The following is a 24802-nucleotide window of genomic DNA, read 5'->3' as shown; positions in this document are numbered from 1 at the left end:
GTATCAAAGCAGTTGATCTGCTTCTGACGGTACTCATTGGTGAATTCAATTTGATTGATGGTTCAATGATAGGCTTCATGAAGAAATGAAGTTTTGCTATGAGATATTGCATCCACAGAAAGTAGCTGGGTGGGATTACAGTAAGGAGAAATCTAGGTTTTTTAAATTTCTTCCAATACTTGTGGAGTAGAGTTTCCAACTAGCAGATGTGATTATATTCCCACAGGGAAAATCCAAGGTAGAATAATGAACAAATAACTTTGGTTACAATGATATCCAGGCAGCGCAAAAAAAATAATTTTGTTTTATCCCTAGTCATGATATAATTTCAAATATCACAAGAAAGCAGAGCAAGTATTACCTCAAAGTAGATTTTGTCTGATAACATTGAAGTGAATGTTATCGTGGAAAAAAATTCTGTTTATCATAGAACTTCTCAAATCTTCTATCCATACAATGTAACTTCTGCACTGTTTTTGCTGATGTGTAAGAACAACTTAATGATTGCCGTTTATTCTTACTCCTTTTTTCCCATTTTGTTTATCATTTCAGTTTTGGTATTGTAAATAGTTTTAATCCTCTTGAAAGTTATCAATAAATGTACTTTAAGAAAACAAATCCTCATCAATTTCCATCTTCAGTTACCAAAATAGCACTGATCATTTATTGACATCACCATGTATATGTATGTATGGACTGAGCTGGGAACCTACCAAGATCACAAAATAAACAGCATATTTTTATATTTAAAGGGTTAAGGACACGATTTGAGCTGAAAATTTTCTAATTTTATTTTTCAACTTTTAATGTTTAGAATGCTTAACTAAGGTACTTCTAATGGTCAGCAAAAATTTGAATGTCAGATGCCAAGGTACATGGGAGATACAGAACTCACAATTCTTTGTTACGTAAACAAGGCTCCTGCCATGTTTTTGTTTACTTAGATCAAATATACTAGTAAAAGTTCGTTTAAATAACTGTAATTCCAATATCGGCTAGTGGTTATTGTTTTTTACAAAAAAACCAGATGTCTCCCCTTCAAAGTTTGATTGTCTAATAACCGGGGCAACAATAATGAGTACAAGCGTAAGAGGCAATAACAACGGCTTGCATCAAAATCAATGGGTCAAGGTAAAAAAAAAATTGGTACAGTACATCTTGCCTTAAATCTGCCTTCCATGTTGTAAGTTTGAAAACCTAATGTCAAAGGGTTCTCAGGTTATGGTCTGGACTATACTTTGATGTAAAAGAGTGACCTTGACAATGTAAGTAGGTCAAGGTCAAAAATGTTGGTGATGTGCACCCCTCCTCAATATTGCCTTTCCATATTACAAGTTTGCAGTCTTGATGTCAAACAAATCTTGGTTATGAAATCATCAAGTTTTTTTGAAACATGACATTGAATGAAGAAATGGGTCAAGGTCAAAAATTTTGGTACAGTACATCTTGTCTTAATGTCTGCTTTCCATGTTGTAAGCTTGAAATCCTAATGTCAAAGGGTTCTCGGGTTATAGTCTTGAAAATACTTTGATGTAAAAGAGTGACCTTGAATGAAGAAATGGGTCAAGGTCAAAGATTTTGGTACAGTACATCTTGTCTTAATATCTGCTTTCTAAGTTGTAAGTTTGAAATCATAATGTCAAATAGTTCTCAGGTTATAGTCTTGATGTAAAATAGTGACCTTGACACTGTAAGTGGATGAAGGTAAAAAATGTTTATGGTGTACACCCCTCTTCCATATAACCTCTCCATATTCCAAGTTTAAAGTTTTAATATCAAACGGTTGTCAAGTTAGCTTTTGGCCTGGACTATATTTTGACATAAAAAATTGACCTTGACTTTATAAATGGGTCAAGATAAAAAAAAATTGGTGGAATTTCCCCTTCTCATATTCTAAGTTTGAAGTCTTAATGTCAAAGCCTTTCTAAAGTTATGGTCAATTCATGTTTTTCTTAATTTGACCTTGAATGAAGAAAGGGGTCAAGGTCAAAAATTTTGGTGCACTCTTCCATATCATCTCTCCATATTCCAAGTTTGAAGTTTTAATGTCAAACGGTTGTCAAGTCAGCTTTTGGTCTGGACTTTAAAAAACTGACCTTGACTTTATAAATGGGTTAAGGTCAAAAAATTTGGTGGAATTCTCCATTCCCCCTTCTCATATTCTAAGTTTGAAGTCTTACAGCGAATTACAAAAGACCGGTTGAGTTTTCAATTGCCTGGTGGATTGATCAATAGACTTTACAATTTGGTCAGCCAAGAATCACATTTGATCTGAATTTAGGTCACAAAGTTACTCATGCGTAAATTGTTTTTACAGGTAAATCTGAGTTGATTTCAGTGTCTTTTGCAGCTATTTCCCTAGGATTTTTTTTTCAAAGTGAACATCAATTAAATCAAATTGAATATATTCCTCTCTCAGTTATTCATTTGATTACTTTACATGTTTATTTAAAGGTGCACACACACACACTCTCTCTCTCTCTCTCTCTCTCTCTCTCTCTCTCTCATTTGAAACATTATTTCAAGTGTTTTTAAATCAATAAATTTGGAATAAAATCAAATTTGATTATATTTTTCTTTCAAAATTACTTTTGATTACTTGATTACTTTAAGTAAAGAAAAGGGTGCCTTCTCTCTCTCTCTCTCTCTCTCTCTCTCTCTCTCTCTGATACAATTTTTTTTATTGATTAAATGAACTTTACTAAACTCTTATCAATTTCACTTTTTAAAATCTCACAAAGTGTCCACATGTGCATGTACCATTCATCTGTTTGTCAATCTATATTTGAGGTCATTCCATTCATATCACACAAAGAAAACTTCCAGAAAACTCTTCTACTGTTACTATTTCTGACCAATAGAATTCTTGTTATTATAGCTAACCATTTAAGTTCAGTCTTTCTATTCTATTTATAGTTTTAGGGTTGGTTAGTGCACATCTACCTTTGGGAATTTTACAACACCTATTCAGCTTATAACCATGAAAAAAATAAGATGGAGAGATATTTTAACAAAGAAATTATTAACTTATACAATTAGAGAAATTCTTTTTCCTGAAATAATCAGTAAAACTGAAGTGTTAAATTATGGAGTTGTCACTCACACTGAGAAAAAAAAGTTGTCAATTCTTTGTTATACCTGAGTAACTTTGTGACCTAAATGTCAAAGGGTTCTAAAGTTATGGTCTATTCATGTTTTTCTTAATTTGACTTCGAATGAAGAAAGGGGTCAAGGTAAAAAAAATTTGGTGCAGTGCATCTTGTATCTATGTCCTCTTGCCACGTTCCAAGTTTGAAATCGTAATGTCAAAGGGTTCTCAGCTATTGGCCTGGACTATATGTTGACATAAAAGATTGACCTTGACTTTATAAGTGGGTCAAGGTCAAAAGTTTTGAGGGCGAGCACCCCTCCTCCATACCATCTCCTTACGTTCCAAGTTTGAAGTCTTAAAGTCAAAGGGTTCTCTAGTTAGGGCCTGGTCAAAATTTGGTTGAAGACTTAGAATAAGAAGAAAAACGACAAAAACATGTCTCCCCTTTGAAGGGGAGACATAATAACATTACATTGAAATTATGATAAGTCTTTACCTTCCATGACCAGTGATGCTTGGTTTGCCAATGAAAGAAAGCAAAAGTGAGCAAGCTCACATACCCTACACTCCAACAGCCTCACATAATGAATGGTAATGTTATGCATTACTGCAAGAACAGGACAGATGGGCTCGAAATTCTAAGTTCAAATGGGGCATAACTCTCAAAAGAATTATTGAATCAGACTTTCCTGGGAATATGCACATCTACAGAGTGTGTCCTTATTAACTACAAAGTTTAATTAAATTCTGTTGAGCGGTCTCAAAGGAGTTGCACAAACAAGAACAGGACAGGCGGGCTCGAAATTCTAAGTTCAAAAGGGGCATAACTCCAAGAAACATTACTGAATCAGGATTTTCTGAGAATATGCACATCTACACAGTGTGTCCTTATTAACTACAAAGTTTCACAAAATCCTGTTGAGCGGTCTCAGAGGAGCTGCGCTGACAAAAACATAATACCCTCCGCAATTTGGTTTGCCAATAAGCCCTTACTCTCATAATCAGTGTTGCTTGATTTGCCAGCAAGTCTCTTACCTTCCATAACCAGTGGTGCTTGGTTTGACAGTATTTAGCTTCTCTGTAGTGTCCATATTTATCTGGGTGTTCCCAATTGTTACATTTTTTAGTTGCTGCCCTGAAAAAATATTAAAAATTACGATTTAAAGCTCTAGGTCCGCAAATCTTCAATTTCAACATTGCACAGTTACATGTAGTATTCAGACAGCAATTCAAAATGCCAATTCCTGTGGCCTTAACCTTTTCCAAATGACCTTGGTTGAAAATTAATCACATTCTCTCTTCATAATCTAATCAATGAATCATCAGCACAACCTTCTGTGATCTTTTTATTACAAAGTTATATCATTAAACAATCTTTCATCTGTGACCTTAGTGAATCGATGATTGCCATAGCTCATTTTACAGCAGTAGTGACTTACTCGGCCTTTTTTATATTGCGGGGACAATCGTTGGGGTGTTCACCAGGGAATTCTTTTGGGTGAAGTTGAGCAGTCACAGGCATAAATATCTGCATCACCTAGATAAAACAGAAGAATTGTGGATTAATTGGTTGCGATGGATATTAATATGTGTTTATTAGGCCTTATCTTCAAGAACTGAACAAACACACTCAATATTTCAACTGTACAAAGCACAATTACCACAGCACAAAATATTTATCTACAATAACAGCAGTCCTGTAGGATTCATACCATACAGAAAGCAATTATTCTACCATAACTCTGTCACCTCTTTTCTTATTGTGCATATCATCATTACTAGCTAATGGACATCATAGATAGGGGGGGGGGCAATAACTTTACTTACCCTATCCCCAGCTTCACAAGATATAGCCAAGAATGCCCAAGATCATTGTCACTAGATCAGAAGTCTTAGTACCCAAAGAAATGCCTCGTGATCAAGCATCTTTATGTAAAATATCAAAGCCCTATTGTCGCTTTGGTTTAAAAGACATAGCCAAGATTAAAGTTTTTCCATTAAATAGTGCTGCTGCCTCTAACATCCAGTTCATGACAATAGCTCTCTGGATATTCATCCCAGCGAGCTAAAACTTCGTGTAATTGAATACTGTAAAATCAATCATAATAATTAAATAATTGTGGGGGCTGATTGTTTTTTCTTTTCAATTTTGTAGTCAGGACATACCCAGAAATAAATCCTCCACTGTGCATACAAGAAAGACTGAACTAGTCAGTAAAAAATAATAAATCAAGTCTCCATAACCAGGTTTATTTTTCCTCAAATCACAAAAATCTACTCCACAAATAAAGTGCTTCTGCTGTAACTTTCATCGGTTTTCCCATATTTATTAGAATTTAACAACTTTTACAAACATGAATATGCTTTTTAAGTTAAATTCATGGTTTACAGTTATCTGAAGCAATTCTAAATACATCCTATAATTACATGCATTTTATTTTTACTCTATATTTTCACCGGATTTTCCATTACTTTCCTTTTAAATTACATGTAGTATTTATAACAGGATACAGTTTGAACAATGGAATCTTCATCTTGCTATAGTTTCAGAGAAATATCATTTAGAAAGTTCTATTCTGCCCCACATTTAAATTTTTATACGATTTCATCTGATGTAATCTGAAGTGGTGTCATTATCATCACTACATGTTAACATTTCGAAATATTTAAGTTATCACTATTGCGTTTTTGAAAGTCTGACCTTGCAAAATTGAATCAATTTTGAAAAGATACACACATGTGCTGCAATTAATATGATTTTAAAATAGTAAAACACAGAACTTCTTAAAAATGCCAGGACTGACGAGGAAATTAATTTGCTAATATTCGTTATATCCAATCATTTTTTGCTAAAAACAAAAAATCACTTACTGTTTGTTATCTTCACCTTTCAGTAATTAAATGGACCTCATTATAAGCAGCATTTTACAATATTCAGTAATTCACAATAGGCAGTAATTCAAAAGCATATTCTTTTAAACCATATCTTAATGTACATCAGTGTTACAGTAACAGAACACTTTTGTTACATTGATTACATAACAGGAATTAATTCTCTTGGACTAACCACCAGTCACGGTTACACTACATGACTGTTGTACTTTGATGAAAAAAAAAGTCTCATGTATTTCAAGTACTGTAAAAGTATCAAGATATAGCGAAATCCAAAGGTCCTGGGAAAATATATAAATTTCTTCAACTTGAAGGTTGTTCACATTCCGTGAAGAAAGTATGAAATGCCATACAATCATAATTAAACTGAATCATTTACCACTTGGCCAGAAGTTATCGAACAAATTGTTTAATAATGAAAGATGTGAAACTGATCATAGGTTGCATATTCATATTTCAACTTGCAGGTATCAACTCCATTTTAAGGCATTTTGTTATATTACTGTCAGTTTTCATGGGCTAGTAACTAACGATCTTGGGCTGGTACATGTATTAACTTCCCTACTGCCACTAGCCCCTGTGCTAGTATTCTAATTGCACACCCTTGCTTATACTGTTTGATCCTTGATTGATCTACACTACATGGAGCTAAATCCAAAGGTTCATGAGTAGGTCAGCTGATTATATGATAAACATGATAAATGAATGTGGAGAATTTTTTCAGTTCATACTTAAACTCAGTGTTATTATTGTCAACATTCGAATAAATGTATTTGATAAATTGCTTCTAGATAGTAATGGCCATTGGTGAGGTAAATCTGTAGCCATCTAGTGGCTCAGAGTACAGGATAACACCGGATCATTTAGTTACATACCAAATCAACAGACCAGGTATCGCCTTGTCAGGTCTGAAATCCACTCACTAGGTAACTAGATAATCAACCATGAAGCTAGGAATCTGACAAGTCAGAAAGAGCCCCATGATAGATATGAAAATCGAAAGGGGTCTTTCTCTGCCTAATCCAAGTACAATGTACAAAATTTATAAAAATATTACCAAGGAAATTTAAGTTGTGTGTTACAGAAAGTGCTGACGGACAGACAGACAGTGATCATATTTGCCTATTCATCGGATTTTTGGGAGTCAAATTTTAGTCCAAAACTCTATGTCCAACTTATGGGCGAGTCCTAAAAAGATTGGTATTTTTCTGGACAGTGTAATACAGCAGTTTTCTTTGAAACAACCCCGATAATTATTTTGATTATCGTTGACAAAACTAGACATATTATCATTTATGTACTCTAACATTATGCATAAAGTCCCGAGTAATTACATAATTTAATTATTTTATTTTATCTTAAATGTATGATATTTATTTTGTGAATTATTTTCATAACTAATTCTTTCAATAACTTGACTTACTACATAAATCTATCATTTATCAGCAAAATTGAATTGCAAACCCAATTTAATATTGAAATATTTTTAAGTACTGTCTAGAATATAGAATATTAGTAAAAGATAATTTACTAGAATATAATTCTTGACTCTACTAAATCTCAGCTGATTATGAAATTAATCGTATTCCATGTGCACAGTTTCTCGGGTTGTGTGTGCACGAAGTAAACACAGTGTCAGGTAAGGGCTACAGGTAATTTAGAGATTATCAATCTAATTAAAATAAGATATTCTCTGTTACCCTGGAGAAGGTGTGATGGTTAAGAGAAGCTATGATTTTAATTAGATTCAGAGTCTATAATCATTCTGGTAAACGGAATGAAAATTAATCATGATAATTAGTGATGAAACGATTGTCACTGACAATCGATTGTTTTTGGCTCTTCGATTCCGATTATCGATTCTATTTTTCATAATCGATTGCCACCTGTACACTAATTAATATCTAATCTAAGATTCATCTAACTGATACTCCCACTTTTATATCGAGACATGTGCGGGGGAGAGTCAGAGTGGACTCTACATTGAAAATTGGGAATTCAGTGACACCAGTTAGTGTGTATGCTGCACATATCCATAAAACTACATAGAAATAACTCCAAAAATATCAAACATTATTAACTACATGTAAATACCGATTATATCAATCATTGATCGAAACAGTTCTTTCGATTATGACCAATTATCGACTATGAAATTTTCCCAATTTTTCAACACTAATGATAATTACCGATATCAAATAGATCAAGTTTAAAACAACGGATATCTCTTGGATATTGAGCACCTCAATGGTGCTGATAGTGACCACAAAATCCTGTCATAACACTCGCTAGTGACAATGAGTATGGAATTATGTTGACTATATAATACATTGATGTGCTCTGAAATAGTAACTCTGAATGCTTTTATTTTCAATAATCACATTATTTAGTGGTTCAATATAAATTTATCAAATGCAATTGTAAAACATACATTTTTATTTTATTTGGGAGATTTTACAAAGAACATTTAATGTAGAAAAAACAATCGAGATCGGTGTTCAAAATATATACGACAAGTCAAACAAAAAGGATGAACGAAACGCTGTTTTGTTTGTCGAGAATAAAAGGTTAAATATCGAAGTCATATCCCAAAATATCATTTGATACAGGGAAATACATTACAGTATTGATATGAAATTAATTTGTTGAGAAAAAAGATTAAATATCGGCATCATTTTTCAAATATTATTTGAAACAGAGGTAAAAATATAAGAGCATTGATTTGAAATTGTCAACCGATTCTGGCAAAAAGTTGTATTGATTTCTAAGCAGGTCAATGGCAAATCTCTCCAAAATAATCTTAACAAAATACAACAGATGTACGGACGAACCCACTTATTAGTGAGTACATATGGTACAATATGAATCTGAGCATTACATCTAAATTCCATGAAAATCTTCTCTCAATCTCTCTTATCTCATGTTATTGTGTGCCATAAAAAGTGCTATTATCTTATCAATATCAAAAACTTCTTAGTCCTATAACTCTATACAAACAAGAGGCCCATGGGCCACATCGCTCATCTGAGTCACCTTGGCCCTGCATATTGAAAGATTTCCCCTACATATTCGCATGTAAAACTTTTATCTCTATCTGTCTATTGTGGCCAGAACCTACCCCCAGGAGCCATGACTTTTCCAAACTTGAATCTGCATTATTTCACAAAGCTTCCATGTAAATTTTCACTTTCCTGGCCCAGTGGTTCTTTAGAAGAAGATTTTTAAAGATTTTCCCTATATATTTGTACATAAAATTTTGATCTCCTATTATGATCCCATCCTACCCCCTGGGGGGTCATGATTTTAACAAACTTGAATCTGCACTATGTCAGGAAACTTTCATGTAAATGTTTACTTCCCCGCTCAGTGGATCTTGAGAAGAAGATTTTTAAAGATTTTACCTATATATTCGCATGTAAAACATTGATCCCCTATTGTGGCCTAAACATAACCCCAGGAGTCACGGTTTTAACAAACTTAAATCTGCACTATGTTAGGAAGCTTTCATGTAAATTTCAGCTCTTCTGGCCCAGTGGTTCTTGAAAAAATGTTTAAATGATATCCCACCCTATTTTTGTGATTATCTCCCCTTTGAAGGGGGTATGGCCCTTCATTTGAATAACATTGAAAGCAGGGGTCAACATTAATGTTTGTCCGCTTGTCCGGTACCAGTGGAAAAACATTTCGGACAAGTGAATATTGATGGGCACTTGTCCGATTGGACAAGTGCTTTTCTTATGTAAAGAAGTCTCCAAACAAATTTGTGAAAAGTTTATCGGTAGTTGAGAGTCGGAAGTACATGTGTAATGCATAGAAAACGAACTTTGATCCCTCCCAATATCAATCGCTATGTAAACTAGCTGAGTCAAACTCAATCGGGATTGGTGTTCACTTATTGCATACTACTTTCAATCATCCATGGATCTTACGAAGTCATTGATTCAAGATAGGAAGTCTAGATAAAATTTTGTTTTATGCGTTTGTTGTTTTTATCAAGAGAATAAGATAAAAAAAATCAATCAAGCAGGTATAAAAATAGACTATATATTAAGTAAATTAAATACAGTTTTGAAGTTGACAATATTAGATCCTTTTTTGAAAATGTTTCGGACAAATGAAGTTGAAGTTCGGACAAGTAAATATCTTTGTCCCTTGTCCGAATGGACAAATAGGGAAAAAAGTTAATGTTGAGCCCTGGAAAGCCCTTCACCCAAGGATGCTTTTTGCCAAGTTTGCTTGAAATTGGCCCAGTGCTTTTGGAAAAGAAGTCAAAAATGTGAAAAGTTCACAGACAGGCGGTAAGACAGACAGACAGGGTTTACTGTGGGGCACCCACCCTAGGGGAGGGCCCTAATTAATAATACTGTGTAGTAAAACTTCAAAATACAATACTTACCGGACAAAAGTCTATAGATTGCACAATTTTATTCAGGGCCTCTGAATATACGTCATGACTAAATATCACAAGTGTCTCTTCTATTTTCTTCACTTTACGTAGCGAGTCCACAAGCATTTGGAGGTACTGAGCTCGATCATGGACTTGGACTACCATGACAACACTGTCTGTCCGTAATTTAAGTCCAAACTTATGCAAATTATGGATAAACTGTTCTCGATTGATTTTATCTATTTCTGACTTAATTTGTGTTAAATTGTTTTCCTGAACATCTCCTTTCAAAAATGTCTGATTATACATAAGCGGTGGGATGAACACTTCCAGTTTGGCTTCGTTACTTTGAGGTGTGATGGTGTCAAGTTTTTCATGTCCGACCTGCACGTGAGGGTTGACATAATTGTCCGGATTTCTCAGTTTGTGGAGGAGGGAAATATCCATGGATGCTGGGTGGTGGGAATTGAAATTCAACAACACATGCATGTTGAGCATCACAAAAAGGATTAGCACTACCAAAAAGAGGCTCCGTAACAGACGAGTTGGTCTCACTCTCATGTCAAAAACGTGTTCACCTCACTGCCTTTGTGACGCTATCACAGATCCAAACTTTGTTCCCTCAACACTTTGTGGTACACTCTGAATATGATGCATAGTCATTTACATACTTCTAACAATCAATTCAAACATATTGTATATCGTTCATTAGGAGTGCTTTAATTTAACTTTTGTTGATTTTTTTCCTTCTGGTGAAATCAATATGTATCACTGTTTTGATTTATAAGCAGTGATGGGGTGTTTTCAGTGGCACATTGGCTGTTGGTCTGTGTGTTTGGGGGTATTTTGGTGTGTTTTCCCAGCGTTTATGGTTTGCATTCCCTCAGGTCATTTTAAGGTTGACAAAAACATCTGGAAAAAATAAAACATCTCTTTAAATTATGCATTAAAATTCTACCTGCTAAAATGCATAGTGCAGGGAAGCAATTTTTTGATAAGAACCTGATAGAAATCAAAGTTTCTTGTCTTAGTTCAAGTAAGTGCACAAACAACATGCACGGTGTTAATCAAGATAACTTTCAGTACATAGCCTAGTGGTGTGCGGTGACAGTCTTCATACAACTACCATGTCTAACCACATCAATGAGATAAGAAACACTAACTTTTTTGCATATTTCCATAATTCCAAATCATTTAGCATGGGAGAAGGAGAGGGTTTCACTTTACATCAATACTGCAAAACTGTCCCCAGACCTGTGGGTGAAAGAAGCAGATACAGACGGGCATAAATACTTCACTCACATCCCGTTCTAAACAGGATCTTCACTATCATGTGTGCATCAATACAAACTATTACACACTGAAATTATCCAGTCTCCGTCTGACCTACCAGCATTTAAACTAAGGACCTAAGTGCTTTTTTAGAATATCTAACAAGAGGCCCATAGGCCACATTGCTCATCTGAACAAATAGTATCAATTAAAATTGTATTCGTGATTAGGTAGCCTCATACTTGTCAATTAAGGTTTTACGATAACTTGAATAAAAAAATATAACACAAGTAGTATGTTTGCATATTACTTCATTTTTTGAAAAGTTCTTTAAATCCCCATCCTAGGCCCTGCGGTCATGTAATGGATTAGCACTTGGACCTACGTTATCTGAGAATTGATTGATGCTTGCAAATTTAATACAATATATTGCCCTTTTGATTCTATAAAGGCTTTTTTTCTTCTATATTCCTAAGTATAATTTTATACTCTGTCCGGGCTCTGGAGCTGGTGGATTATAAAACTTAAATACATTATATAAAGATGACTGCAGATCAATTTGACAAACTATGTCCCTGCATTTCTTGAGAGATTGATTTATAACTTAGGTTTTTCTACATATCCCTCTGTAAAACTTTGAATGCAACTACTGGGGGTCATGGTATAAACTTGAACTACTCAGAATGACTATGCTTCCAGAATAAGTTGATAAATAGTATCCTAATGGCCCTTCACTTGAACAAGTGCCCTTTACTCAATAATGCTTTGTGTCAGATTTGGTTGAAACTGGTCTTGTGGTCCTTCATAATAAAATATGTGAAAATTTCATAATATATAAATATCACACAACAGACAGATAATGAACAAACTTAGACCAGAGGTGAGCTGATAAAAATTAACATTTTTTTCTCTCACCAATATACTTATAGGTTATTGTCTAAATGTTGTATGCCTGCCAAGGTCGTTGTGTGATAAAGCAGACTGATCTTGCATGGTTAAGTGGACCAAGCTTGTGAGGACTGCATGTGTGCAAAGACTAGTGGTGGGCATATATGTCTTGATACTCAATCAATAACAATTTTAATACATATTTTTTTTCACTTTTATGCATTGCTAAATTCTAGTAGCAGACAAATCATTTACATCTATTTTACTCATAAACAGATGTGACATCAGTTATATCAGACTATACAGAATTTTACAGTGCATGGGTCGGTAAAAGGCCAATTGAAATCTTTACAGAATCTGTTGATTTCTTCTACGTCCCTTTGAGAAGTTTTTGTTCATATTGAGATGTCACCTGCTGTGCTATGCTTGGTGTTCAGGACTGTAGCAGTGAGGGCTCTTCAACTCACTAACATATGCCCGAAATGAGACTTCCTTTTCAAGGTAGTATTTCACTTCTAAATACTGAGCATATTTGGTGAACGAGTAGCAACTACCTTATTTTCAAGTCTTGGGTCTGACGCAGCCATGGCATGAGCTGAGCTAGATCTTACAACCCAACCCCCGGTCACAAAGTGAAAGATCTTACAACTGCAGAGCTACCGCAACATAAAAATGTGCAATAAAGCATGATCATGATCTATTGAACAATGACAACAACACATGTCAAACACAAATAATACAAGGTGTTTCATAACATATGTTTCAATTTCACACAGAGAAAAGGAATGTCAATAGAATTGATTGTCAAGAAAATTCATGACATGGCCGAAGAATGTGATGAGATTTAGACTGTATTACATACATTTCATTATACCGAGGTAGATCACAAGCCGTGTTAAAAATCAATTCCTTATAGGCAGGAAATTTAAACATTTTGCAATTGATAATTACCTACCATTCATATTCCAATGAGAAGCAAATACACCAAATGGCAATGTTCACTGAGTAGCCTAACCCAACCATAAAAGCAATTATAACCTCTTGAACTTTAACCTAACCATAAAACGAACTCTAACTTGATTATAACCTTAAGTCATATGCCTTAATACCTTAATCTTAACCCTTACGTTATCCCCTGACCCCCGATCTTACAAATTATCTCTACGAATTGTAATGATAACCATTTCTTCATGAATACATAGCAGTTGTGAACAATGCGCTTAATATCAATAAAAATAAATATAATAATTGTCTATTTCAATGGGCTGTGAATTCCGACAGCAATGGAAGGAAAATGTAAAGAAATAAACCTCATTTCTGAAAATACATGAGGGAAAGGACTGCAACGCTCCGTGCCGGCCTACTTTTCATGAAGCGCTAATTTGCTTCATGAAGTATGCTGGTGTGAAGCATCAAATTCAATGACCCTCATGCATTTTCAACAAGAGGCCCATGGGCCACATCCCTCACCTGAGTCACCTTGGTCCATATTTAAAGATTTTTTCTATATATTCGCATGTAAAACTTTGATCCCTATTGCGGCCCCAACCTACTCCCGGGGGCCATGAATTTTACAAACTTGAATCTGCACTATGTCAGGAAGCTTTCATGTAAATGTAAACTTCTCTGGCCTAATGGTTTTTGAGAAGATTTTAAAGTGACCCCACCCTATTTTTGCAGTTTTTTTTATTATCTCCCCTTTGAAGGGGGCATGGCCTTTCATCTGAACAAATTTGAAAGCTCTTTACCCAAGGGCATATGCTTTTTGCCAAGTTTGGTTGAAATTGGCCTAGTGATTCTGGAGAAGAAGTCGAAAATGTAAAAAGTTTACAGACAGACAGATGACAGACAACAGGTGATCAGAAAAGCTCACTTGAGCTTTCAGCTCAGGTGAGCTAAAAATGAAATTCACTTCTTAAACAACTATCACACACAATTTATAAAATAACATTTCTTTACAAGTGAGGAAGTGTTAATTATCACATCACAGCAACATGCAGTTTCCTATTTGAGCTCTAAAAGGGCAATTGAAATTGACAGTTTTAAAGTAGGACCCATAGGTAATCATGCAGTTTCCTAGCTGCAATAATGTAGCCCTCTTCGATTTTTTTTTTTTTGAAGAGGGGATAACGTCAGAATAAAAAAAATCGGATAGGGCTCAATTATTGCAGCTAGCAGTTTCCTTTCTTGACATCCAAGAGTAAAGATTTTCTAAAATATATTGCATTTTCAATATACATGTATGATCAACTAAGCCCTACTATGGAATCTGAACCCAGGCTTCTTAAATTTCATATATAATATCATTACACCATATATATCATATTATACAAATATAGCCCTTTCATGAGGTCGATCCATAGATATATCGACTTCACAGAAAAGCATATTGACCAAGCACGAAGTGTGAGGTTGATATGTTTTTCTGCGAAGTCAATATATCTATGGATCGATCGATTGAAAGGGCAATATTTGTTATATTATTTTTCAAAGAAAGCTTGACAAAATTAGGGAAAACAGGCTTCGCCTCCATATTGTTTAGACGTAGGTAATGACGTGAACCAGAAAGAGAATTTGATTGGTTGGAATGACATAAGTCAGCAAATCACATTCATTGTTGCACGTAGCAAAATTTCCCTTATCTATTATTAGAAAGTACAGGTCAATCCGAGTTTTTTTATGTTTATAATTAGAAATACCCAGTTACTTCGCATTGCTATACTTTGACACGCGATATCAAACGAACCAATGGTGAAGTGCATTACAATACATAAAAATGATATTACCATATATATCATAAAACCATATATATAATAACATTTATATATATATATATATATATCAGGTAATTTAAGTGTGCTGGAAATGTTGTCTTTTTTGACAGATGAGGAAAATTTGCTAAAAAAAAGTGCCAAAATATTTATTCTTATAAATGATACACTTGTTAAATGGAAATGTGCCTAAAGCACCAAGATTTCAAACTACTTTTTCAAGAAAAAAATCCGTGCTAAATATTTCTGACACCAAAATTACCCAATATACAGTAACCACACAAACAGTTTATCTGTTATAAGACCAGTCTAGCTCCATCCTGGTTATGGTCAGAAATTTCACAATTAATCATGTCAACTACTTGATGTCCATAATGTCCAGAAATAAAGAAGATATTTTTCTAAGATATAATGCATTTTCAATATATGACCAACTTAGCCCACCCTGGAGCCAGAGGCCATGAATTTCACAATTTTGGTAGATGGATTATTGCTTCGTAAACAGTTTGTCTGCTTGATGTCCTGGAGTAAACAAGATTTTTGAAGATTGCATTAATTTTGTTGATTTTGGTATATCTGATCTGTGTATATTTATCAATATTCAAATGGCAATCACTGTTCACACAAGCTGCAGAACTGTAGCTCCCTGTGACAATCACTGTTCACACTAGCTGCAGAACTGTAGCTCCCTGTGACAATCATTGTTCACACTAGCTGCAGAACTGTAGCTCCCTGTGACAATCACTGTTCACACTAGCTGCAGAACTGTAGCTCCCTGTGACAATCATTGTTCACACTAGCTGCAGAACTGTAGCTCTCTGTGACAATCACTGTTCACACTAGCTGCAGAACTGTAACTCTCTGTGACAATCACTGTTCACACTTGCTGCTTCACACTAGCTGCAGAACTGTAGCTCCCTGTGACAATCACTGTTCACACTTGCTGCTTCACACTAGCTGCAGAACTGTAGCTCCCTGTGACAATCATTGTTCACATTAGCTGCAGAACTGTAGCTCCCTGTGACAATCATTGTTCACACTAGCTGCAGAACTGTAGCTCTCTGTGACAATCACTGTTCACACTAGCTGCAGAACTGTAGCTCTCTGTAAGAATATTGTGACAGAACAGGGTTATAGGGTTACAATATTTTTACAGAGAGCTACAGTTCTGCAGCTATGTTTACACCTGTGCTAGTGTGTATACAGAATACCCCGAATTTCCCAAAGCAGATAACGGTACCTCCGGTATAGAAGTCAACAACAGAATTTCCCTAAACGGACATCAGTACCTCCGGTATAGAAGTCGACAACAGAATTTCCCTAAGCGGACATCAGTACCTCCAGTATAGGAGTCGACAAAAGAATTTCCCAAAGCAGATAACGGTACCTCCGGTATAGCAGTCGACAACAGAATTTCCCAAAGCAGATAACGGTACCTCCGGTATAGAAGTCAACAACAGAATTTCCCTAAACGGACATCAGTACCTCCGGTATAGGAGTCGACAACAGAATTTCCCAAAGCAGATAACGGTACCTCCGGTATAGGAGTCAACAACAGAATTTCTCTAAGCGGATACTTTTAAATAAAATTTAAACTTGGAGTTAGATGGACAAAAACCGTGTACCCACTATGTAATACTTCCTCAAGACTGACTATGTTCAACAACTTGTCACTTTCTCAAAAATTGAAAAAAAATCAAAATCCTTGCCATATGCACATTTTAATACCATTCAAACACTATGTGCAATATATATATGTAACATTTCCTCAAAAATGACTCGGTCCAACAACCTGTAATTTCCTCAGAAAAACAAGAAAATCCAAATCCTCGTCATATGCACTCTGTAAAATAAGAATTGCTGTCAGAGGTCCTAACTGGCAAACATTAAGACAGACAAATCATGTGCCCTAATTCAAATATAAGGGGCATAACTCCAGTATCAAGAGAAACTGAAATGGGTCAAAACTGCAACATGATATAGAGTGATCCACAAAGAAACTAATTAGTAAGCTTTAGCTTGATATGTGACAGAGAAATAAAAATGAAAACAGAAAATCCCAAACAGATGGATGGACAGAAGGACACACAGACATTGCAGTACCATGATATGACCCACCTAAAGACAAGGTAATAAAAATTCACCCCATCCTAACCCAACCCAACAATACCTTGGAATCCTTACTCTTTTATTATCATTAGCTAATCCAAGTTTTATCATAAACCAACCTAACCATATCCCTAAAACTATAAATGTAAGTCAGTCAATTCCTATGAATGTATGTCAATTCCTGTAAATGTAAGTCAATTCCTGTAAACGTAAGTCAATTCCTGTAAAGGTATGTCAATTCCTGTAAATGTAAGTCAATTCCTGTAAACGTAAGTCAATTCCTGTAAAGGTATGTCAATTCCTGTAAAGGTATGTCAATTCCAGATAAAAACTTCAAACTTTGGACTTCCTATGCTGATACTTTGTCATGCTTTAACCCACCCCAACCCCACCCCCTTTAATCCTACTGCTGACTTTAACCATTAACACAGATATTGTCACGATTCCATAATTCCTGCAGACATTAAATGTATAATTAATTGGATACTGAAACATCATCACTTGTGACAATATTGACATGATCGATTGATACAGTCATACTCTCCTATATTGATCTAATCATTGTTGATCTCATACCGATATCAAAAGCAATAAATCTGTACTTGCCTTGGACATAAACCGACAAATTAATAACAAAAGCTTACTTCAGCTTAAGTGAGAAAAGAAGTACTTCAGCTTAAGTGAGAAAAGAAGTACTAACAATGGTATGCTACCGTATATACTCCCCTATAAGTCGGATTTTTTGGAGTTAAATTTGGGTCCAAAACTCTATGTCCGACTTATAGGAGTTTCCTTAGAAGATTAGTATTTTTCTGGACGGCGTAATGTATAGCCTAGTATTTTTTAAACAACAAAAAACATGGACGAAATAAACAAAATAGTAACTGTTTAATTTGTTGAGAATAAAAAAGGAAATATCAATGTCATATCCCAGAATATTATTGAGATAACACATAAGAGTATTGATATGAAATTGATTTGTCGAGAAAAAATATCAAACATTGGCACATTTCTCAAAATATTATTTGAAACTCAGGTAAAAACATTAGAGCATTGATTTGAAATTGTCAACCGATTTTTGAAAAAAAGTTAGACCGACTTATAAATGGGTCAATGGCAATTCCCTCCAAAATAACCTAAAAACTATACAACCGACTTATAGGCGAACCGACTTGTAGGCGAGTATATACAGTAATTGATTTAATTAATAAAAAAACTGTAAGATAAAAAGGTTCTTGCCCATCAAAGACAGTTTTGCTTTGGCATTAAAATTTCTCATATCTTGGGCAACAACCCTATGTAATTCAGTTGTTATTTTCCATTTGATCAAAAATCACCTAGATTCAAAATTATGGCATAATAAAGTTTCTGACGAATTTCTGTATTTTGACATACAATGGTCATTTTCTTCATGCAGTTTTTTTCCTAGATATAAGAGCAGGCCTTGAACTAACTTCATATTCATACCAAAGATATTTTTTTTCCATTCAAAGTAATAGAAAATTTTTGTACATCCAAAGCTGGGCTCTGTTTTTTGAAAAAGGAAGACTCACAAAATTCAGCATTTGAAATAGATGTGAGAAAAATTGAATCAATCCCTATGACCAATAAATATCTGACATATTACATCAAATTGCACCGGACATGATCTCTTTTATGAAATGTATACGATTTACAATCCTTCTTTGAAGCTTTAAAATTCAGAATTTTGTGGGGCCAAGATCATACATTATAATCCTTATTATCATGGGACATATATATAAATCATCCACATTAACTTATCATCAAAATCATGAAATGGTATATATACCCTCCAAATTTACAGCACTAATAAGCTAAAAGTATTTGATTGCAACACAATGCACTTTACCTGCATAGACTTTACCAAGCATGTAAAAAAAAAAATTCAAAATGCTATACCCACAGTTGCATGTAGTCGTTAAAACTTTGCAAGCAAAAGACCATGAAATCTGAACTTACATAAAAATATCTGCATGTCACATAAAGTTTTCAAATAAAAGAAAATGCTATTTTATATATGAACATGTATGCTGCTGTTTAACAGAAAACATCTGCCTTCCTTAATGTTGCTAGAGCACGTTACACATTCCTGGTGTTTTCCTGCATGTGATTGGGTATGCAGGAATATGCAGGATATGCTCATTATGCACAAATAAACAGGAAAACCAAAGCAATGTGAATGAATTTAATCATTGTTGGAGAAGTAACTTCTCATTTTATGAACAATGTCATGGTCAATATGACTAGATATTAAATGTTACATGGGCCTGTGCCTTATCGACTTGGATAAGCTTAAACTTGGACACACATTGTAGCATTACTTGTACTAAAATGAAGGTCGCTGCTAAATTCAATTTCTTTTTAGGTCAACACAGGTGATGGCTGTCAATGCAAGTAATATACAATCAGTCAACAAACTGACAGTATTCACATCTCCTTAAAATGAAACAAATTTAACAATGTGTTAATAATAGTTTGCTGGTTTTTATAATTATAACATTGTATTCATTGTGTCTCTGAACTAAATAAATCAGTTTGCAGACCTATATATATTACATTAGGTATTCAAATACATTGTATCAAAATTACCTACATTAATGTATTCTTATTCACATGAAAGATCACTCTATGGAATTACACACTAACCTTACCTGCCCCTTTTCCCCTGAATGCTGCCCTTTAAACCATCGCTGACCCCATCAACACCTACTTCTGAATCATCTTTGACATCTGAAAATATATTTTCACAATTAGTTTTACAATGTCCTGGCCCCTTGTGGTGATGATAAACATACTTTTAAAACAAGCCCTCTTACTGTACAATAACTGAAATAGACCAGCTCAGCAAATGCTCCTGGAAAGCTTGTAATCGACTTACTGAAGTTGTCAATATATAAACTGCAGTGTCAGTAAAGAAATCAACTCATTTCCATGTGTCAATCATGCGCAGTTACCATTATCATAGACATAAATTTTGCAAACTAACAAGGGCATATATTTTTACTACTAATGCTCTCTCTTTCTCTTTCTTTCTCTCTCTCTGTCTCTCTGCACTCTCTCTCTCTGCACTCTCTCTCTCTACTCTCTCTCTCTCTCTCTCTCTCTCTCTCTCTGTACTCTCTCTCTCTGTACTCTCTCTCTCTGTATAATTTTGTTTTATAAGAAGGAAGTTCCTGTTGTATTCTATGTAGTGTTGGCTTGGTCTAGCTACATCGAGTCACTTAGCTACTGTAAGAACCAGCCTGTCTAGTGATGTGTCTGGAGACACATAGTTTAGATTCACTCTCTGCTTCCTGTGTAACAGAGGAATGGAGAGATGGGAGCAAACAACAGGTCCAACACTTCCACTTTTACCAGGTCAAAGGTCACAAAAAATAAACATATCTTTCAACCAAGCTAGTAAATTCCGTTTATTCAAATTTTATCCGCAGACCCACTCTACCATGTTTACTTTAGATTTTTTTTTTAAATGGAAGTAGGAAGAACATGGGACATGTATATATATTTATTTTTTTTAGTAAAGAGTGTTCAGCAAATTAAGCTTAGACTAAAATGAGCAGTCTCAGTTTTTATGTACATGTATACTGATATTTGATAAGCTGAACATGTACTGTGTACATGCATTTTATATGAACATCATATGAACACTGTAATCTTAGCATATTTTGTAATCTGAGCAATAAACCCTCAGAATGGATATCTTTTACACAGCGGTGTGTAATAATTTAAATATTATACATGACACTTTATTATCTAACGTTATCAAATATGGTATTATAATATATAGCAACTCTAAAATCCACGAGTTAGTATCACTAGAAATAAATCTGTTGTTCATCATAAACCTATTTAATTAACAATTATATGCAATGCACATCAAATTAATTCTGAAAAACTTAATTAAGTAGCATTTCTAAATATAATCACTCAGTTTGACAGAAGCTGTCAGAAATTAAACATTGTGATAAAATAACTTGAATCAGTGACCTACTGTTACAACTAGAGTACGATGACATTTCAAATGTCACACCTTCCAAAAGTAAACCAATATAAACCGGGAATGAATGAAGGGGTCAAAATGTGGCTATTTTATATAGCCACCATACACAGACCTATTTAATAATTTCAGTTGCTTCTCTTTCTCTCAAATGGATTTTGAAGTTCTTCAGAAGAGGTTGCATGCCTAGTAACAATGTTTCACTATGCAGTGACTGTAACATCTGTCATCACTAAATACAATAGGAGGGATCTGATATAGTAATTCTAAGACAACATTTGGGAGTTGATGAATGCAGGAATTTAACTGTTTCACTTTTGGTTTGTTGATATTCCTAAATCTCACATTACCATGGTTACACTGCAAAGCCTCCTCTCTTCATAATCAAATAAACAAATATCATCATCTCTATAAAAAAAAAATGCTAATGTATACATGAATTATAAATGCCTTACCTTCTTTCTGTGAAACAACATGTTCCAAAATTAAAAGTCCACAAATTTCATTCTATGTCCCAAGTAATTTAAACCATGCTGTGTTTTAGAATGAAACACTTAGAAAAACAGAAATGAGTGGATAATCCTTACACTAAACACCATTAACACAATGGAATAGGTGAAGCAGGTAAAAAAGCTAGCTTATTCCATACCTGACCTACATGTGCAGTTCATACACCACCTGTTCTATGATGAAGTCTAATCAATTCCTAAACCAAACACTGAATTAATCATTCAACAGGAAACACCATTCACTTATGACAGAAGTATTATCAGCTTCATATCTATACATTTAGTAAAGGCTTATTAATGGGTGCCGAGCCCTCTATTGATGGGTCTCCCCTGTCAGATTTACTTTTGAATGATAGACACCTTAATTTGAGGTTGACTGTTTATTTTGAATGATAGACACCTTAATTTGAGGTTGACTGTTTATTTTGAATGATAGACACGTTATTTTGAGGTTGACTGTTTGAAATCTAACGGCTTTCCTTCTGATTCTGCAAACATTTTCTCCCTTACTAATCGAATGTGAAGGTTAACAAGAGTCCCACAGGCCACAACACTCACCTGAGTCACGCTCTGTTGTTTGTCATCAGAAGAATTTTACCCTCTTTACTCCCATGACACATTATGACCCCCTATTATGACTCAAACCTAGCCCTATGGGATGATGATTTCCACACGACATGGGGATGCTTCACTATCAATATGACTAGCATGGCCTTGCTGTTTTGGAGAAGATTTTTTTTTTTTTAAAAAAGAGCCAAGAGCCCCCCCCCCCCCCGCCCCCCCCCCCCCCCCCATTAAAAATCTTGAAAATATTTCTTTTTTCCAAATTTCCTATATATTCTCATGTACAACTCTGAATCTCTATTGAAGCCCCACTCTCGATTAAATATGAATCTGCACTACACAGGAATGCTTGCACATATTCAAATGACAATTCATGGTCTATGGTTTTTTAAAAGATGCCACCAAATTTTCATGAATTCTGAATCATCACTTCAAAAAAAGGATGTAGTACTTCATTTCAACATAAGTAAATTCTCTTTACCCAAAGCATGCTTTGTGGCAAGTTTGCCCTGTGAGTCAAAAATGTTAAAAGTTTATGGACAGACAGCAGACCAAAGGTGCATGATCAAAAAAGCTCAGGTGAGCTAAAAATCTACAGACTTTTAATCAAAGCATGTAATTGACTGGAAACGCTACATTATATTTCATGTTCTAGAGTCAATGGCTAGCAATATAAAGTCCATCATACCATAACAATTCAGCAATTGTATATGGATACTTCTAATCAGCAAGCTTTTATAATTCTAATTTAACTTCAAAGCAACTTAATAAACTTCAATGAATCGGGTATCAACTTAATTTCATCCTAGTCTTAGAATTTCCTGCAAACATGTAGTGCGTCATTATATTGATTGGAAATGTGTACTAGGCCTATTAGATATATAACGAAATGTAATACAGGGCTTAATATATCCTTGCATGCAGGTCCAGTAAACAGACCCATTCCCAATTGAAAATTGACTGTTTTTTCCCAAATTCTAATTGAAAATTTCTCAAAGTATCAGCTCACAAGCATTGTAAATGTGGTATCTGCATGTGTTGTTACATAAAATCTTGCCAAGGCTCAGGGATAGAAGAAAACACAAAACTCACTGAATATAAATCATATCAAACCACGAGAGATTCTTTTAATCACATGGTAACTACCCCCACCCCCCTCCCCGTGTTATTCATTTACGTTACAGTATTGTTGGGAATTTTGCCTTGCTCTGACATTTTGTAAATAAACTATGTAAAAAAAAAATAACGTTTGCTTGTGAGGTCACAAAACAGCGTAGGAAAACATAGTGTAATAATTGAAATTGATGTAATGGGTGATATCCACTGGATAAAGGAGTAAACATGTGATATATAATGAAATGTAATAATAATACTTAATATCCCTTGCATGCAGGTCTGATAAACAGACCCAGACTGGCTTTTTCCCAAATTCTGATTGAAAATTTCCAAATATCAGCTCACAAGCATAGTAAAAATGGTATTTGTATGTCTTTGATGTAAAATCTGCAACATCTTGGGTATGAATTGTTTAATACTATGTATAAAGGTTGCTTTATTTTATGAAATATCAACGCATAATGATATATGATAAAGGGACTGATTCACGATTTTACCTAAAATTTTGTTTTTCACTTTTGATGATCAGAATCTACTGTCTAATGTGTTTGAAAGATTTCACATGAAAATTAAGATGATATATCATCACAGAAGCTCATTTTAGAGATTTTATTATTTGTTTTGTAAACAAAGATTGCGGTATGCTATTGCTTACAAAATTTTCAAAAGAAATGGATATCGTTCTAAGTATTATTATATCTTTCACATTTCAAGCATTTTTGGGGTGAAATGTGTCATCTAAAAGTTAAAATTTGTGACTATGCAAAATTAAGATGCATTATATTACAAAATCAATAGTTCACTTGTTTGTTTGTTTACATAAAAAAGACTCGAGTCTTTGTTTACATAACACATATTTAAGGCTAAAATATTACTTTAATTCTTGCATTCAGAAGGTCAAAATTTTGGCTGTCAACATTAAATGAGCTATATTTCTAATGTTTAACATCAAAAATGAAAAATATTTTTATCAAAAATCGTGAACCAGTCCCTTTAACCCCCCTAAAAAACATTAACTTAGGTAATAGTATGTATGTACTTATATAATAATATTTTTCCCCCAAACTAACATGGATTTATACTGGTAGTATATAATAACTTGAGCAACATATCCCAATTGAAAAGGAATAGATAGAATTCTTTTTTAGCTCATTCTTGATTAACTTAACTTTCAGATATTTTCTG

The 24802-nt window shown here is 34.3% G+C and overlaps 1 protein-coding gene across 16 annotated transcripts in view; it reads right to left on the bottom strand.

Moving 5' to 3' along the window:
• LOC125659013 (alpha-1,6-mannosyl-glycoprotein 2-beta-N-acetylglucosaminyltransferase-like) overlaps nt 1-24802 on the bottom strand; it is a 56311-nt gene that overhangs the window by 25918 nt on the left and 5591 nt on the right. For 3 of the 16 annotated variants that reach the window (XM_048890517.2, XM_056148725.1, XM_048890511.2), the window contains 5 exons: nt 20083-20161; nt 11534-11624; nt 10380-11282; nt 4531-4628; nt 4127-4226 (listed from right to left, as the gene is read on the bottom strand). In XM_048890517.2, the coding sequence (XP_048746474.1) occupies nt 4127-4226; nt 4531-4628; nt 10380-10931 (750 nt within the window). In that variant the 5' untranslated portion in view covers nt 10932-11282; nt 11534-11624; nt 20083-20161. Of the gene's footprint in view, nt 1-4126; nt 4227-4530; nt 4629-10379; nt 11283-11533; nt 11625-20077; nt 20162-20247; nt 20322-21883; nt 22675-24802 lie in introns of those variants that run through there. The other 13 variants (XM_048890520.2, XM_056148722.1, XM_048890513.2 and 10 more) reach the window with 8 other exon arrangements.

The sequence above is a fragment of the Ostrea edulis genome, chromosome 9 (assembly GCF_947568905.1).
Source record: "Ostrea edulis chromosome 9, xbOstEdul1.1, whole genome shotgun sequence".
Classification (NCBI taxonomy): domain Eukaryota; kingdom Metazoa; phylum Mollusca; class Bivalvia; order Ostreida; family Ostreidae; genus Ostrea; species Ostrea edulis.
The sequence above is the reverse complement of the archived record's forward strand: the minus strand, read 5'-3'. Positions and strand labels throughout refer to the sequence as shown.